General features: G+C 42.0%; 1 protein-coding gene and 1 non-coding gene across 2 annotated transcripts; both read left to right on the plus strand.

The window, feature by feature from the left end:
* Positions 1-10,671: 10,671 nt before the first annotated feature.
* TMEM167B (transmembrane protein 167B) lies at positions 10,672-14,172 on the plus strand. Its single transcript, XM_042953244.1, has 3 exons — positions 10,672-10,818; positions 12,947-13,078; positions 13,617-14,172. The coding sequence occupies exons 1-3, from the start codon at positions 10,809-10,811 to the stop codon at positions 13,697-13,699; spliced, it is 225 nt and encodes a 74-aa protein (XP_042809178.1). The 5' UTR covers positions 10,672-10,808; the 3' UTR covers positions 13,700-14,172.
* Positions 14,173-17,351: 3,179 nt separating this feature from the next.
* LOC122229091 lies at positions 17,352-17,762 on the plus strand. The gene has a single exon (XR_006206948.1).
* The last annotated feature ends 413 nt before the right edge of the window (positions 17,763-18,175 follow it).

Below are 18,175 nucleotides of genomic sequence, written 5' to 3' on the forward strand. Positions count from 1 at the left end.
CAGCTGGGGTGGAAAATGCGTGGAGATAAACTAACAGGGGACCGAAGCCGAGTTTAGGGAGAGAGGGATGAGCTCTAGGCTCTGTGTTCAAGATCACAGATTAATTAAACATTCGCAAAGTAAAGGGGGCGTGTATCTCCTTGTGACCCTGAATTTGCTTCTACATATCGAATCACCTCTTCCTGATTTGGGGCTGTGTAGTTATGCATCGTTGGGGGTCCTAGCAGTCCTTGGGCTGCCCGAAGAGTGTACTTAAACGATTTTAACAACTTTCAGTTACACCATTATTAATTGCCAAGCACTATACCGGTTATCGGGTGTGTTTTTCTTCGCTACTAGTTTTTAAGGGGGTGATACTACCCCTTAGATTGAGGATTAAATATGTGTGCGGAGTTTTTTGATCAGAACAGTAATTGGGAAAAACACCGGCGTTAGAAGGCTAAAGGTAGGGATATAAAATGTTATGCAATGCAAGACACGATACCACACAAGGAAAAGTTGTTCCACAATGTTTCTGAATGTCCTGCTAAACATTCATGCAAGTGAAAAATCTGTAATTATCTGAACCTAGAACCTTTGTTAAAACGTAGACACAAAGCATGTCCTATGCTTTTAACTTACATTTAATTTTCTAGGAATGAAACTATGAGATAATAGGAAAAAATATTTATGGGTCTCTGCTGCCAGTTTCTGGCACAGAACTCCTAAAACCCTTGCAATTTCCTTGGTGATAAGAGCATAGGAGCATCTTTTGTTCTTATGAGGCAATTTAGGATGGGATCCTAGATGGGGGCTGGTCACCAGAAAGACCAAGCCATGATTAGAAGGTTGGGGTTTCAGCCCCAGCTCCCATTCTCCAGACGGGGGAGGGAAGCTGGAAATGTAGTTAATAATTGATCATGCCTACATGAGGCATAAAAATCCCAATAGTAGGAGTTTTGGAGAACTTCCAGGTTGGGGAACATACCCACCTGTGAAGAGAATGACACACCCCCAACTCCACAAGGACAGAGAAGCTCTTCACTTAGGACCCTTCCAGACCTCGCTCTCATCATAGGCTGTTCATCTAAGTAAATGTTTCCATTAGTTCTGTGAGGTGTTCTAGCAAATAAATCCGAGGGGGAGGAAGTCATGGGAACCTCTGATTCATAGCCAAGTTGGACAGAAGGTGGGGACTCTGGCACCTACTACTTGTAATTGGCATCTAAAGTGGGAAGCAGTCTGGTGGAACTGCACCCTTAACTCATGGGATCTAATTGAATTAAATTAGACTTGAATTAAATTGAATTAAATTGTAGGACACCCAGCAGTGTCACAGAATTGTTTGCTGTGGGAAAAAAAACCCACATTTAGTGACCAGAAGTGTCAGAAGTGAAGTGTCCTGTGTGAAAGTAAAGAGGAAAGATACACAGGGAGGAATGAACCAGAGTTTTTCCCAAAATAGCAAGTACCATAGAAGTGGAGAGGTGTATACTTTGTTTTGTTTGAAACTTACCAAGAGCTGTGAACCATTTCAGGAAATAACGTCACCAAAGGCCAAATCACTTGTAATAATTTGGGTAGCCCATACTCACTGGGTGATAATGCTTTTGTAGCTCCCACATTCATTGTGATTCTACATATAGGTCCAAGCATCTGAAACCATTATACCCTCTAGTGTAGTCATGCCTGAGCATTCACATATTGAAACACGTATTATAATTCACTGTCTGTATTTTACCTTTATATTACATTAGGGCATTATATATTATTTTTAAATTATTGGGTAGTTAAATACATTTGTTATTTATTGCTGTGTAACAAATTCTCTCCAAACTTAGTGGCTTAAGACAAACATCTATCACACAGTTTCTGTGGTTCAGGAATCTGGGTGCAGTTTAGTTGGCTCAAGGTCCCTTATATTGCAGTCAGGGTGTTGGCTGGGGCTGCAGTCTCATCTGAAGTATTGATGGGGAAAGATGCACTTCCAAAATCACTCTCACAGTTGTCAGCAGGATTCAGTTCCTTTAGGTTGTTAGACTAAGGGCCTAGTTCTTCATTGGCTATTGCCAGAGGCCTCCCTCAGTTTCTTGCCACATGGTCCTCTCCACACAGCAGCTTACAACATGGCAGCTGGCTTCAATTAGCACAGATGAGGGAGAGAACCAGGAACATCCAAGACACAGAAGCCACAGTTGTTGTTGTTGTTGTTGTTGTTGTTGTTGTTGCTGTTTTGTAACCTAACCTTGGAAGTGACATCCCATCACTTCTGTCCTATTCTGTTTACTAGAAATCAATAATTGTAGCCCATACACAAAGAGAGGGGATTACATAAGGATGAGTATATTATAAGGCAGACATCACTGGGGGCTCTCTGAGAGGCTGCCCACCACAGTAGGTTATATTATCTGTGAATGTCATTGCAGAATAATAAAGGAGACATTATAATACTTTTGTTATTTAAGAAAGATTATTGAGTCTGATAGGGTTGAGAACTTCTGTGTTAGGTAGTGATGAAACTCTGGGTTCGAGTATAAAACATTCATAGTGTCAGCAGACAGATAAAATGTTCCAGATGCAGACCAAGAGGTACTATGCAGCAATCAGAAGCAACAGACTAACAACATGGACAGAGCTTAGAAACACAGCGCTAAGTTTAAAAAGAAACACAATGAGATCTATAACAATACCATTTATGTAAATTAAATATACATACACACAAAAAATAGGAACAAATGAAAAAGCATAGACATTAAATACATTGAAAGGTTGTGGGGCAATGCACAGATAAACAGCAAGTGAAGGACTTTGGAAGGGCCAATTTCAATACTATGTCATCAACTGCAGAGCATCAATAATTCAGCCTTCAAAACCTGAGATCCAGAATATCTAGGGAAGAACATGCAGTTATGAGCAGATCAGAAATAAAGCACAGAAAGTGAAAAGTCCTGGTGTGCTTCCATAAGATGTTTTGGGTGGACTACCAGAGTCAAGTTTGTTAGGTGGGGATGCAGGAAATGAGGCTGGAATGAAGCTGGAGTTAGAGTGTGAAAGGCCTGGAATGTTCTCTTCAGAGACTAAACTTCACACTGCAGAGTTCCTGGGAGGTCTTTAGGCAGAAGAGGCATATGACCTTATCTTTTTTAAAAAGATCACTTTAGCAGGGAGACCTAGGATAAGAGATGATTAAAACCTGAATTACAAAGAAGGAACTTTCAAAGGTAGAATTTGCAGGACTTTGTGTCTGAATGAATCTAAGAGCTGTGGAGAAGTTTACATACAGATAGATGGAATGTGTTATTAATATAAGTTGGAAAGTAAAATGGGAAAGCAACTGGGGGTAGGGTGGGGAGAATAAAATGAACTCGGTCTAAGAGTCTAGAGATGTCCTATAGACAGGCCTGGAAATCCACAGAGAAATTAGAACCAAAGAAAATGGCACTGGAGACATCAACACAAAGGTGATAGTTTAAAGACTGCACAGGAGGGGCGCCTGGGTGGCTCAGTCAGTTGAGCGACCAACTTCGGCTCAGGTCATGATCTCATGGTCTGTGAGTTCGAGCTCCGCGTCGGGCTCTGTGCTGACAGCTCAGAGCCTGGAGCCTGCTTCTGATTCTGTGTCTCCCTCTCTCTCTGTCCCAGAAATAAATAAATATAGGAAAAAAAATTTAAAAAAAGACTGCACAGGAACAAAATCTAAGAAAGAAGGGAGCCAAAGAGCAGATCCTTAGAAACAGTACATCAGGAAACAGAAAGACAGAAGGAATGGTTCAGGAGGTAGTGTTGAAATAAATCTCTAGGCCCACGATGGAGCCATTCCCGTCCCTGGTGCCATGTCAGCAAACGGAAACTTAAATGCTCTATTTTACCAGAAATGCAGCATATTCCTCAGCCAATCCCCAAATGCCAAGCAAACTCTGGGCCTTCTTACTCCAACCAAGGTTGACTATCAGCCAGCCAATAAGATATTTTAATTTTTCTTTCTTGTTCTTTATTCTTTATCCTATAAAAAGCATTCTTCCTTCCACCCCATTTTGCAGTTCTTTGAAAGGAGACTGCTTCATTAAGTGTTCAAATCCAAGGCCTTTTACTAAATCTCTTTAATCATCTTTAATAGCAGGAAAAGATAAAAGAAGAATGATGAAAAGAAGAATATCTTTTGAAAGCCAAAAGAAAAAAATTCAAAAAGAAGCAAGTGGTCAGGAGTGCTCTGTGCCACAGAGATTAAGGGTTTAAGAGATTTATATTTTTTTAATTTTATTTTTTATTTTTTAAAATTTACATCCAAATTAGTAAGGGTTTAAGAGATTTAAAACGACGCCTTGGATTTTACAATTAGGAGGTGGTGGAATAATCTGGACAAAATAGTTTGAGGGCAATAGTGAAGCCAGACGCCAGATTATAAGTGGTTAAGGAATGAGTGTATAGTTGGACAGTGAAGGGTAGAAAAGCAAGGAGAGGAAAATAGCCTTAGAGGGCAGTAGGGTGAAGGAAGGTGGACTTTCAATAAATGACTACCGAATGAGTAAGGCCGTGAACTTGCGCCAGACACTTAACTGCTAGGAAATCCAGGTTTTCATTATGGCAAAGAAATGGAATGAGCTTCTAAAGAAAAGGTTAGTGACAAAAGAGATCTGTTCACAAAAGAATGGAGTCCATAGAGAGGCCGACAGCAGTAGCTGACAGAAAGAAGCAGTAGAGCTGAGTTGTGGGAGAAAAATTTGGACAGAAAGGCAGTAGGAGGGGCTATCAGAAATGAGGAAAGCAGAGGCTGGGTGGTGCGCTTGAGGCATGTAGTAGTGATGGGATGGGAGAGGGCAGGCAGGGAGTACCAACTAGACCCCAAATCCAGAAGCAGTGCAGTCCCACACTCACCACGCCCCCACTCTCACCCCTACACCCCAGGGTACAGACCTCTGCTACTCACTGTTAGGGGCTTTAGGGAAGTAGTGTCATTTTTTTTTTAAGTGGCTTTCAGAACTTCCACAATAATCTTGTGCAATCTTAACCACATGTTTGTTTACTAAAGAACACCTATACTCCCTGTTCAGCTAGCAGGCTCTGGGGTCAGATAAATTGGTTTTAAAATCCTAGATGTATTACTTACCAGCTATGTCACTTTTGAGACAACTTACTTGACCTCTCAATACATCCCTTCTTTATCTGTGAGATGGAGCTTTTAGCAGTTACTAACCTTATAAGGTTATTATGAGGCTTGGATGCGTTAACACCCATAAGACGCTTTGAGTTGTACCTGGCAGGTAGTAAACATTCTGTGAGTGTCAGCTGTTTTTGTTCAAGAACCTATCTTTTCAGCAGTATCTTCTATTCTCCTTCATGAACTCTACATTCTAGTTCCACAAAACCACATTCAATTATTCACGCAACAAATATTTAACAAGCACCTATAAAATGTGCAGCGCTTGTATGGGACTGTGGATAAAATGAAAAACAATGAAAATTCACAGTCCCAGGCCCACAAACCTTACAGTGTAGCAGAGGGACATGAACTAAATAGATATTGTATGCTCTGATAGTTTATGATGGGGGAAGGCAGCCCAAGAAGGTCAGAGATGCCTTCCTTGAGCAAGTGAGGTTTGAGCTGAGACCTGAGGGATGAATGGAGTTAGTCAGTGAAGGAGAAAGGGAAGAATACGCTGTGCCCGCAAACTTGTCCTGTGCTTTCCTTTCTCCAGGCCTTTGATCACTGTTCTCCTTTCCCACTAGAATACCTCTTTTTTTATTGAAATGCTACATGCCTTTCCAGCCCAGCTAAAACATCCGCTTCTCCACTAAGCCTTCCCTGGGCTCTCCAGCTGAAAGCACTTTCTCTTTTACACTCCCACAGCACTTAATTTTCATTTTCCTTCTCACTTTCTACTGTATTTTCTGGTTATTTGTACACACAGCTTATCTTGTCTAGAAAATCTTATTAAAAACAGAGTGTTTATCATTCATCTTTGAGCTCCCAACGGCTAGCACATTCCTTAGGCTTAGAAGTCCTGGAACAAATATTTGTAGCATAAATTAATGCCTGTTTGACATCCCTTTTCAAATATGTTGTAATTCAAATGAAGCTATTGTGGCAAGCTGTGCCTTTGGGAATGAACTTACTCTTTGGTTAGACCAGAATGCCATAGTCATGGTCCCAATACTGATTAGTGTTCACCACAGTGACCACAACAACCCTAACAAACAGGCCACTGTTCTTGACTGGCAGGTGTTTGGCAACAACTGCCTGTCTTCTCATGGAGGCTGAAATGAACTGAGGAAGGACTGTCTGAACTGAGTCCCTAGTCAGTGGGGTTCTATTTATTCCTTGCAGTTTGGCTGCAAGAGCCAATGGCCCGGATTTGACCTGATGTGAGGCTATGATGCTTTCCACAGTGACAGAAACACTAATGCTTGGAACAAAACCATCAAAGATTAGCATCAGTGGAAACTATCCTAATTTGAGGGAGTGTGAAGACAAGGGGAAGGGGGCTTTGAAGTCAGATAGACTTGGGTCTGGATCCTAACTGGACATGTGATGTCACCCATGTGCCTTCTTTAAGTCTCAGGTTTCTCATTTTAAAAATATTCTGCAGGAGCTCCTGGGTAGCTCAGTCGTTTGAGTGTCTAACTGGTGATTTCAGGTCAGGTTATGATCCCAGGGTCATGGGATCGAGCCCCACATAAGGCTCCATGCTGAGTGTGAAGCCTGTTTAAGATTCTCTCTCTCTCCCTCTCTCCTCTCTCTCTCTCTCTCTGCCCCTCTCCCCACTTCGTATTCTCTCTCTTTAAATAAAAAAAATAAAAAATAAAAATAACCTGCAAAACAGTTGTGAAGATGAAAGATAATGTCTTTACATACATAATGCCTGTGGTTTATTAAATGTGTTTATTCATCTATCATCCCCAATACAGTTTGTTCCCTGAGAGCAGAGACTCCTTTTTGCCTCTATTCCTGCAAAATCTAGCAAAGTGCTCAGCACTTTGTACACACTATGTACACACATAGTACACACATTTTAAACAAATGAACAACAATAACAACAACAACAACAACAACAGTAATAACTAGCATTTATGGAGCACCTACTTCATGCTAGCTATTGTTATAAATAGTAATTCATTTAATACTTCAACAACCCTAGAAAGGAGCAACCAATACAACCCAATTTTAAAGAGAGAAAACAGAATATAATATTTTTAAATATAAAATTCCTAATATAGCAGATTTTTAAACAAAAATCTGGTGAGATTAATTTTATTCAATAAAAACACATAAAATGCTTTATAAAACCTGGAAAGGAAAAAATGTGGTAGAGAGAGAAGAAAGGACATAAATGTAAAAGTGGGAAGAAAGAGTAGGAAGAGGAAGAAAGACACATGGAAAAAGAAGAAACAGAAATGTGTAAATTCTGAGCAGTGTAAAAAATAACTACTTAATCAGAGTAAGACATTGTGGTCTATCACTGTCCTTTGAAATAGTAATTAGCCAACTACTCAATTACTCTTCTCTGCCCTTCAACTGTGATTCTTTTGTCCTCAAACTTTATTCCTAAATTCTGTGAGTGATGGGGGAAAAAAGACGTCTTTCAGAGAATGACAAAAAATTGGAGTGGTTTCCATCTAGTACAAAATGAGGAGATAAAGTTATCACCAAAAGAGTAAATGGCATGAGGGGCCCCTGGGTGGCTCAGTCAGTTGAGCATCTGTCTTTGGCTCAGGTCATGATGTCACAGTTCACGAATTCAAGCCCCATGTAGGGCTCTGTGCTGACAACTCAGAGCCTGGAGCCTGCTTTGGATTCTGTGTCTCCCTCTCTCTCTGCCCTTTCCCTGGTTGCACTCTGTCTCTCTGCTTCTCTCTCTCTCTCTCTCTCTCTCTCAAAATAAATAAACATTAAAAAATATATATTTAAAAAAAGAGTAAATGGCATGAGCAAAAACTGTGAAAGCAAAGAGCACATTTGAAGAACACAGAAAAGTTTTTTCACAGTTGAAGCTTAAAGTGTTCACAGAACAGTGGAAAATGCTGCAAGAAGGCCATGATAACAGCTAAGGAGTTCAACAATATTTACCAGGCGGTGGTTGCTGTTGCAAGAAACAACAGTTGTGATTTGGAGCAAAATTTTCCAGTCCTCAGTTCAGAAGACCAGTATTATTGTTTGAGTGTGATACTGGGTAGTCTTAGGCTAAAGCTCACTTTATCTCTAAAATTGGGTAATAAGGCACTTGTGAGGATTAAATAAGATCATAAAACAAGGTGTGTTTGGCTTTTGAAATGTCAAAATGTCATACAAATGTACATTTTCACTTCTGGAGGATAGAATTGATGCTTAAGACTGAAACAGTAAAATCACTAACATGATGATTGCAGGATTGAAAAGGGAACAATCTGAATGACATTCTGAAAAAAGTTAATTGACTCAAAGATAATTTACAAATTTAAACTTTAGTGATTAGGGGAAAAGGCATATTAACCCTAGAAACTGGGAAATTGGTGAGAAGGAATTGCGTTTGGCTTTAAACATTTCAGATTATCAGAAGAACATCTATTAGAAATGTAGGATTGGAGCTTGGATAGGACATCGATTTAAGAACTCTACAAAGACGGGGTGCCTAAGTGGCTCAGTCGATTTAGTGTCTGACTTCGGCTCAGGTCATGATCTCATGGTTTGTGAGTTTGAGCCCCAGGTGTCAAAAAAATATATTTAAAAATATATTTTAAAAAAGAACTTTTTGGGGTGCCTGGGTGGCTCAGTTGGTTAAGCATCCGGCTTTGGCTCAGGTCATGGCCTCACAGTTTGTCAGTTCAAGCCCCACATCGGGCTGTGTGCTGACAGCTCAGAGCCTGGAGCCTGCTTCAGATTCTCTGTTCTCTTTCTCTCTCTGCCCCTCCCCTGGTCGCACTCTGTCTCTTTCTCATAAATAATAAATAAACATTAAAAAAATTTTTAAAAGAACTTTTCAAAGAGGTAGCAGTTGAAACCATGAACAGAAAGAATAGGTCGCCAAGTGAGAGTTAATAATGAGAAAAAGAGGGTGCAGGTTTCTTAGGAACATCTATATTTAGGTAGAAGAAGAACCAAAGTAAAGAGAACAATTAGGTGCAGGTCAGTGAGGCTAGCACAGTTCAATAGGATCCAAAAAACAGGAGGCTTTCTTTAGCTGAAGATGAGCTACATGATTCAATCTAAATTGGTGAACATGAATTTATTTAGGACTTGGTTTGAGTTCTATCCAGCCATGGTGCAGGGAATTAACAGTCAGTTGCTAGTGATATTAGTACTGATGTTGTTTTAGATAACAATTGATGAAAGGTTCAAACGCCAAGACAATTAGGGGAAACTCAGTTGTTTTTGAGTGGTACTGAGCAGTTCATCTGGGCAGGGGGATTTGTCTGTGTGTGTATGTACATAAATATATCTGGCCTTGTCTTAGATTTTGTCCCCTATATTTTCCTTTTTTTTTTTTTTTTTTCGTGCACTGATGCATATTTTTGCAAGGAGTCTGTCTTCCATTAGACTTTTTTTTTTGGCTTGCCTCTCCACTCCAGCTCTTAGAAGGAGGCATTCTGGTAGGTTTTTTTCCCTGTAACCAAGCCGTCTGCAGTCAGCAGATGGCACTGCAGCAAGAGAGGCACAGAGTTCCTTTAGGACCTTTGTCAACCACTACAGACTGGTAACCTAACTAGTAATTTCAGCCTGGGAAGGCGGAGTCGCAATTTCGCCCTTATTTTAATACAGCAGGTCGGGTTGTGCACAATTAAAGATTTTGATTTACAGAATGGAATCTGTGGCTTTGTCTCCTCCACTCTCCTTCATCATTAAACTGGTATCTTTCCTCAGCGTGTGAAAGTTTTGTGAGAAGCGCTGTCCAGATATCGCCAATTCTTGGTTAAAGTGGCCAAGTTGACCCTAGCATTTAACTAAACACAGGAGATCATCGAGACTCTACTGAAAGTTTAAAGAAATATCCACAGAAACAAACAGGCAATTACCTGAATGTTTCCCGACAGACTGGAGCTTTAGGATCTGAAATATGTGACTTGTTTCTGTTATAATGTTTCTTATTTCACTCCGAAAGTTCAGACGGAACCTAATTATTCTGATTTCCATAAGAAGTAAGAAAGAAGTGATTAGGTCAATTATTTCTCAATAAAAAATGGAGGGGGGGGAAGATTCTGGTATACCCGGTAGCAAAAAAGAAGGAAGAAAGAAAGGAAAAAACGAAAGAAAGAAAAGAAGAAAGGAGCCGCGAAGCAAAAGAAGTCCTTCCTGGAGACCGCAGGGACCGCCTCATGACCTCCGCTGTCAGGGTTCTCTTAACTGGAAGCGCGGGACCGAGACCTCCCCATCACAGGAAGGCTGCTGCTGGCGCGCGCGCGCGCGCACACACACACACACACACACACACACACACACACACACACACGCACACACCAGCTGCCACAGCGCAAAATAAAGTGCAAAGCTGCAAGCTTTACCTTTCCAACTACACTGACGCGAAAGGTCAGGTTACGCCCCCAGCACTACTGCTGCCAGGACACCAAGGAAAGTTGGTTACCATGGCCACTTAGGAAGCCTCCCGGATGGCACTCTTACGCTCGCGTTGGCAAGCAAGTGCCACTACCCACACAAGTCCCGTAGCTTGGGAATCAGCTAGCCACTCCTGATTGCGTTCGGCGCTCGCCTGTCTGCCCTTGCGCCTGCGTACTACGCCTCGTACCCGTCGCCGCGGCCCCGATCGGGAAGTGTCAACACGGAGCTGGGTTCCCCAGTCTTCGCGGCTACCACCTTCAGCCGATCCCGGACCCCCTAACCAGGCCCGGGCCCAGCCGCCATGACGAACGGTGAGAGCCAGTGCCCAGAGTGGAGAATGGGAGTAAAGGACGAGGGGAAACGTGGCGGGCGGGACCCGGACTGACGTGGCCATTCTCCCCGCCCCCTCCCAGCCCAGCCCCACCATGGCCTTTTGCTGCCCCTGTCGCTCATCCCCCAAGTCTTTCCGCAGGTTCCCCCGTCCCATGCGCATCTAGAAATACATATGTCTCATGTGCCCACACCCCGGGTCCTCGGTCTCTACCCCGTACTTTCTCTTTCTCCTTCTTAGAAGTTCGTTTTGGCCATTGCAAGACTCTTGGGCAGGCCAGTCCCGGTTGAACTATTGCTTTAGCACCAGGAAAAAGAGGATCCTCCTCCCAGCCCCCTACGTAGGCTTGTTGGGAGGACCAACAAATCACAGAGGATGTCAAGTCTCACATTTTTTGGATGCAAATATAGACCATTGGAAAAAAAAAAAAGTTCTCGAGAAAGTTATGTCTAAAGTCCTGCCTGGGTGATCCCATCTGGAGACCCTGGCTAGTGTTGCAAGGGTTGGATTTAGACACTGCCTCTTCTAAACGATGTGGCAATTGCAGCCCTGTTTATCCAAACTAGTTTTCCAAACGTCTTCATACACTTGATAGAGATGATTTCCGGAATTCCAGGGAAGGGCAGGAAGCAGGGATTTTATGGTCTTTAGAGTCAACTTTACAGGAAAGAAGAGAAGCCCTCTTGGTATGATTTGAGGGGTACAGGAAAGTATTTCTCAAAAGTACATTTTCTGTAAGCCTGGCAGTGGTGACTCAAATTTCACCTCCTTGTGAATTTTGGCATTGTCTGCAAGAACTTGTGAGAGTAAAAGAACACACTAAGGTATCAGTCTTCATAAGAACTTAGTGTATGTGTTGACTTATTGACCCTTTCTCGTACGACACCTGGCTGTGAGGTAGTTTTACTGGAGGGAGATAGAGTGGTCTAGAACTGGCAGACTGTGTAAAATATCCTTTTGGAGCTTCCTGGGTAAGTCATAGGTATGAGGTTACTAAGCACAGTACCAGAAGTTACATCACCTGGAGGAAGACATCATCTGGACCAGGAAATAGAATAGCAGTTTGATACAGAATAATTACTGAGTAATTTTTAACCTTCCCTCCTTTTGTTATCTGATTATTTTTTTTAGGTGCCTCATTGTGCTTACATGTACAAGAAATAGCTTGTTTTATATATGTAAGAAATAGAACTAATTGTTGAAAGCTTTATTCCCACAATTGTTTCGCTATGTTGAAACCTCAGATACTTTTTTTTTTTACAAGAGTCTGTTGTTATTCTACCAGCAATTTGGTTTCTAAGTAGAGTACTATGCCTGAGGTGTGAAATGAGCATAGGATAATTGTAGTTTTATGAAATCTAAAAAAAAAATTTTTTTTTAATGTTTATTTTTGAGAGACAGAGCACAAGCAGGGAAGGAGCAGAGAGAGGGAGACCCAGAATCCGAAGCCAACTCCAGGCTCTGAGCTGTCAGCACAGAGCCCAACGCGGGGCTTAGCACAGAGCCTGACACGGGGCTTGATCCCACAAACTGTGAGATCAAGACCTGAGCTGACATCGGACGCTTAACCGACAGCCATCCAGGCACCCCTGAATTCTAACTCTTGCTATTTCCATTAAGCTTTACTTTTTGCTTTAACATATTCTTCACCAACAAATGCAGATTGGGGAGACTTGGCTAAACATCTGGCTCTCCTTTATCACATGAGTGATTGATCATAAGAACATGTGTACTTTTGTTAGCTCAGGCTCCAAGGATTCTTATGCCTCTCTCAACCTGTTACCACTACTGGCCATTCCTAGGAGGTTGATTCCACGTAAAACTGATACCCTTTTCTCAGAACTCGTAGTTCTTGAAAGGGGAGGAGAGGGTGCAGTGAAATATTTGTACGGGGGTTGTCTACAAGCAGTTTGAGGAACTATAAAGTAACCTCGTTAGTCCCAGGATTTGGGCTCCCTCTTATCAAGGGTTGGCATTGTCAGTTGTGTTTATCGTCTTGATATTATATCACACTCTGTTCTTGAGTTCTCAAGTGGGATCACCTATCACCTGTCCCAAACTAGATTAGCATCAAAGGTTTTGTTGTTGTGGTTTTGTTTCTGTAACAGTGTACTCCTTGGATGGGATCCTGGTGTTTGGTTTGCTCTTTGTTTGCACCTGTGCTTACTTCAAGAAAGTACCTCGTCTCAAAACCTGGCTGCTATCAGAGAAGAAGGGAGTTTGGGGTGTGTTTTACAAAGGTAAGATCGTAGCTAGACAGTGAATGGAGATTGCCATCTCTGGACAGTGAGGTGCTACAAAGTGGGGGTGGGGATAGGCTGGCATTGTATTTGGTTCCACATTTACATAATTGTTTATTTTAGCATCAAGGTAATTTTAATATTCCCCACGGAGTAAAAATAGATAAAGAATTTTAGACTGGACTGGAATTGTTGGAATATTTTCCCAGTGAAAAGTTTTTCTGAATTTCTGGGAAGAATATATTGGAGTCTCTTTTAAGTTTTGATTTCATTAACTCAGAGGCTTTTTTATTTTTTATTATAGATAAATCCTACCTATCTAAATCTCTTTTCAAAATAGAGCAAAATATAAACAAACAGTATATCCACCTAGAACCTATAGCTTAAGGATAGTATTTAAATGCATTCCTGGGTGGGCTCTTGAAAACCTTGATAGATCTCTTCGTGTAACTAGAGATTTCAGAGCATCACCTTGAAATTGAGGACTTACATGAAGGGCGGGTTTGATTTCTTTTCTCTTTTTGCTTTTGTCTGCTAGCCGCTGTGATTGGAACCAGGCTGCATGCTGCTGTGGCAATCGCCTGTGTTGTAATGGCCTTTTACGTCCTGTTTGTAAAATGAATTCCAATGCATCCATCTCATCAGCTGCCAACCAAGAGGATGAGGGTGAAGAACCTGTCCGGGGCCTGGGCCCAACGTGAGAAAGCTCAGCTAAAATCATCAAAGTCCCCAAGATGACACCACAGCATCTGCTCCTACCATATGTGGGGAAAATTCCTCATGGTTACAAACATTATTTATGCTTCAGGGGACTCGAGGAAGCCAACTTCCTTTGATCTGTGTGTGAATCAGTCCTCAGCAGAGAGCATATAATGTCCAGATAAATTACACTCCACGGTGATAAGATTACATATACCTCCTGCATAAAAACCTGTCACCTATTTTGTTCTTCAGTCCCTCATCAGGAGCTTTTCAAACTGAGACTCATTAGGGAAGGACATAGGCTGTGTTCACACCTCTTGGAAGGAGAGAGAATTTTCAAGACTTGACTTTTCTTTTTCACTGTTTGATTTGCATTTGGCAAATTGATGGGAACGGGGTGGGTGGGTGGGTGGGAGAAAGAGGAGTTAAACAATGCCAAGAAAATTTTTGACTTTGGAAATTTATCTTTCATATACTCATATGGGAACGTAAGAGAGAGGCATGGTCCTCATTGCAAAAAGAGAACAGATGATATAGTTGTGCTGTGTGCTGGCAGCTTAAGAGTTTGCCAAGAAAATCTGGGCCTGTGTAAGATTTATCTGTGATGAGACCAGAAAGCAGTAACTTAGATAAGGAAAAATGTTCTGTTCACCAGTATCCCCCAAAGGAGACTTCACCCCATCAAATGGTAGATGGAAAATGAATCTAGTGTTGCAATTTTCCTAAAGCCTTTTTATATATTTTAGATTACTGAGTGCTGAATAGTGTCACTCAGTTTTAAATGCCATCGCTAGGGGAAAGAGAAAGTATTGAAGAAATAATTTTTAATATATTTGCAGTGAGGGTAAAAGAAATCTAGTATATAATTCATACACTAGTAAAGTCATCTAGTATAAGAATTTATTGTGATGTTAGATGGACGTTTTGTCACGTTATCCAAGACTTATTGGATTATCCACGTTATGTCACGTTATCCAAGACTTATCCACAGTCTTATTCTGTGTTTAAGTCTGGCTTATAATGGCAGTTTTTAATTGATTACTTGTTTTTCTTGGGCAACTCTTAGGTTGCCTCATATTGCAGTACTTTTTAGCTATCCCTTGGAAATTCTGTGTTACAAGAACATGATAAATTCAAGTGAGAGAGAGAAGTTGCTGATATGCATAGGCATGTTTGGATAGTTCACAGAATCCATGATTGAAATGAGGGTGTTTTCGAGAATAAAGGAAAACAGATGTTTGCAAGGGAGATTGATGGGCTTTCCCATGGAGTGTGGTAACTCTTGCGCAAATCATTTTAGATGACTCAACATTTGAAGGGATGACTTCTCCATTAAAAAAAATGAAAAAGAGTTGGTCTAAAATTACATTATTATAAAAAGCAGGCATAGACATAGGAGCCAATTGAATCACCCATACAGTAAAACGTGATTGTGGACAAGTTGGCTGTAGTTGACCTCTGTGTGGCAGGAAATTGTCTTTTGTCTTATCCCCAAAGAAAAGCTGCTAGGAAGTTTAGGTTTCAAAACAGGCAGTTTAGTGCTTTGAGGGTTTCTAGAGGTGTAGCAGGTCACCAAGTAAACACTACACATCTCATCCTCTCAGAGTTGTGCTTTTTTCTCTTCAGGAATTGGCCCAGAGGGTACATTTCACTGATTAGTATGGTTTCCAGTGTCCCTCCTGAGGATCTTTCACACGAGGGAAAGGAAATCTATTGGAACAGAAAGGAAGAGTTACACCTTGTAGGTGTGAGTTTGGGACCTGTTGGCCAGCAGGAGTGCCACTCCCTGGAAATACAGGTTCAGCATGTTTTGCACTTGTTATTCTGTAGCTTTAATGACTTGTTTTCCAACAGGGCTAATGTCTCTAAGCTTGGTGAATAGAGCTGCTTCCATTTTAAACTCATTTCACAGTTCTAGTTCAAACCCAATTTTTACAGCCTCCTGGGCGGGTCATCTTGCCCTAAATTGTTATATTTTGAGGTGTTTTCATATGAGAATGTACCAAAAAGTGTACAGAATGAAGGTAATTTGCAGCAAGAAACAAATAACACAGCTTATTTCATTTCTTGTGTTTATGTAAGCAGATAAGCAGAAACCTGTTTAATTCATTACTTTGGTTGGTGTGTCATATATTTTTTGACTGAAAATTGTAGGACGTTATTCCCCTAAGGAAGTCTTAGGGGTAGGAGAATGGGGATAGCAATATTGCCTCAGATTCAAACTGGCATCACCATAAACCCTGAATGCCAGGGTGGAATGAAGTCAGCCTTTTATAGTTGAAATACAATTTTTTATTCACCACTGTCTGCACAAATCCTTGAAAATAAAATTCCTTTCCCTACTGTTTTTGTCCATTTTATTTGTCACATGAATTCATTGAACTTTGTTCAATACTCTGCTGGGTTCTGCCCGTGGTATATATACCTTTTTAGTTTACATCATAGTGAATACCATCATTCCTGTTAACCTAGTGTGATGGTCACCAAATATACGATATAGTTCATAATTTATGAGCGTGTGGTTTTCTCCTTTGAGGGAGCTCATACATGCATCAGCATTCATATATATCAGCATATATACATGAATAAGTGTTGAGGTGTATTAAATAAGGTAAATAGCACTCCTCAAAACATTTTGTCTACCACTACTATTAAAATACAAGTATCACCTGCCATTACCAGTCATAAACTCCTTCATTCAAATGAGGTTATCAGGTTAACCAGCTATGAACCTAGGCAATCCTTGAGCCAATGGGATTCTGGCACATAAATGGATACTTTCCCCCTATTTGTTTATAAGTGCACGGTGGGATTGGTACAGTTACAAATTATAAATTAATATTTTTCTGGTTTACCCTCATGCATACCTTTTTCACTGAAAAAAGAGAAGGTAACTGAGACATTAAAATTGTGTTCCTTGATATGAAAGGACCTAATACTAATTATATAATCACTACTTTTTTTTTCACTACTTATTCTGGAATTGGAAAGTTAGACATGCTTTAACAGACATGCAAGTTAATGAAGTTTCAGCAATATGACTGCCACAGAACCAAGTTCCAGGTAGCAAGAGGGCTCTTGTGAATGAGGATAGGGATATGCCTTCCTACTTTTACTCATCTCACAATTATCATGACTACCAAGCCCTTGGATTTAAGTAACCTATTCTCACCCTTCCCTTTGGTAAAATGATGTTTTCCTTCTCTCTTGGGGGAGGAACTCCTGCAGAACCTGATACTGGTTAATGACCGGGATTTGCCTTCTCCATGGGAAAGTAGCCACCTATAAATCTGAGACTGAATCATCTTATATCCAGAACTTGGGTCAAAGACCAAAGAAAAACTAGAGATATGGATATAAATATGCTACTGCACAAAGACCAAAAGACAAGCACGATTTAGGATTGCCGGGTTTTGTCCAGCCTTTCCCTCGGACCTGGGTTCCCCTCCGAGCCACGCGAGGGCAGCAAAACGCATACCGTCACGAGGGCCTATGCTCAGTGGTTCCTCCCAGAATCCTCCGAGGTGGGGGAGGGGCGGAGGGATTTAAAAGAGGATGCGGACTTCCGTTCTCTTTCCGGAGGGAGAGCGGCCTAGGGCGAGGTGGTTTGTGTGGTGCTTTGGTGTTGAATGGAAGGCGCGTATGGCCTGAGTGTGAGTGGATGCGCGACTGTGAGTGTGCGCGTGGGGCGTGCAAGGCGAGTGTGTGCGCCCGTCCCTGAGCCACTCTCCCCCGCCTACACCTTGATCTTATTTGATCGGGTTGTGACCCTTGCCCCGCGGGGCCGACCCGATATGAAAAGCTCCCCTCCTGCGAAGCCCCCTCCTCTGGGGCGCTGTGCAGCGAGGCCCCTTTGGCGGCGGCGACGCTGCGGTCCCGGAGCCGGTCTTACGGGGCCCGGCGCTCAGAAATGATGAATTGATCAGATAGACGAGGCCGGGCTAGTCCCGGGCCACTGATTATCGAGGCGATTCTGATCTGAGCCCGGCCCTGGGGCACGGCCACCCGTGGCATTGGGGCTAAGCGTTTACAATAGGCGGCGGCGGGGGCGCTGACGGGTGGGGAAGGCGCGGGTGAAGGAGCCATCGCTCCGCCCCCTGGAGCTGGAAGGGCACGAAGTCGTGTTTGCCGCTTCAGTGTTTTTCTTTAGCACCCCTCCCTTTTTTCCTTTAGTCCCGACTTGTGATGACCGTTTGTATGGTACCAACACTGGTGCCCGCTGATCTAGAGGCACACTACAGCGTCTGTCGCTAAAGGCTCTATGTATATATGCACGCCTATATGTGTGCGCGCGCGTGTGTGAGTATCCGTAAGAGAACTTGGAGAGCTTGTAAATATTCAGATTACAGGGACCCGCCCCGGATTTACTGAATTAGATTTATCAGGGAGGTCAAC

The sequence above is a fragment of the Panthera leo genome, chromosome C1 (assembly GCF_018350215.1).
Source record: "Panthera leo isolate Ple1 chromosome C1, P.leo_Ple1_pat1.1, whole genome shotgun sequence".
Lineage (NCBI taxonomy): Eukaryota > Metazoa > Chordata > Mammalia > Carnivora > Felidae > Panthera > Panthera leo.

Excerpts from the sequence above, each read along its gene's own strand:
- TMEM167B (XM_042953244.1), top strand. Across the intron at positions 13,079-13,616 it reads TTGGGGTGTGTTTTACAAAG|CCGCTGTGATTGGAACCAGG; the intron begins GTAAGATCGTAG and ends TTTGTCTGCTAG.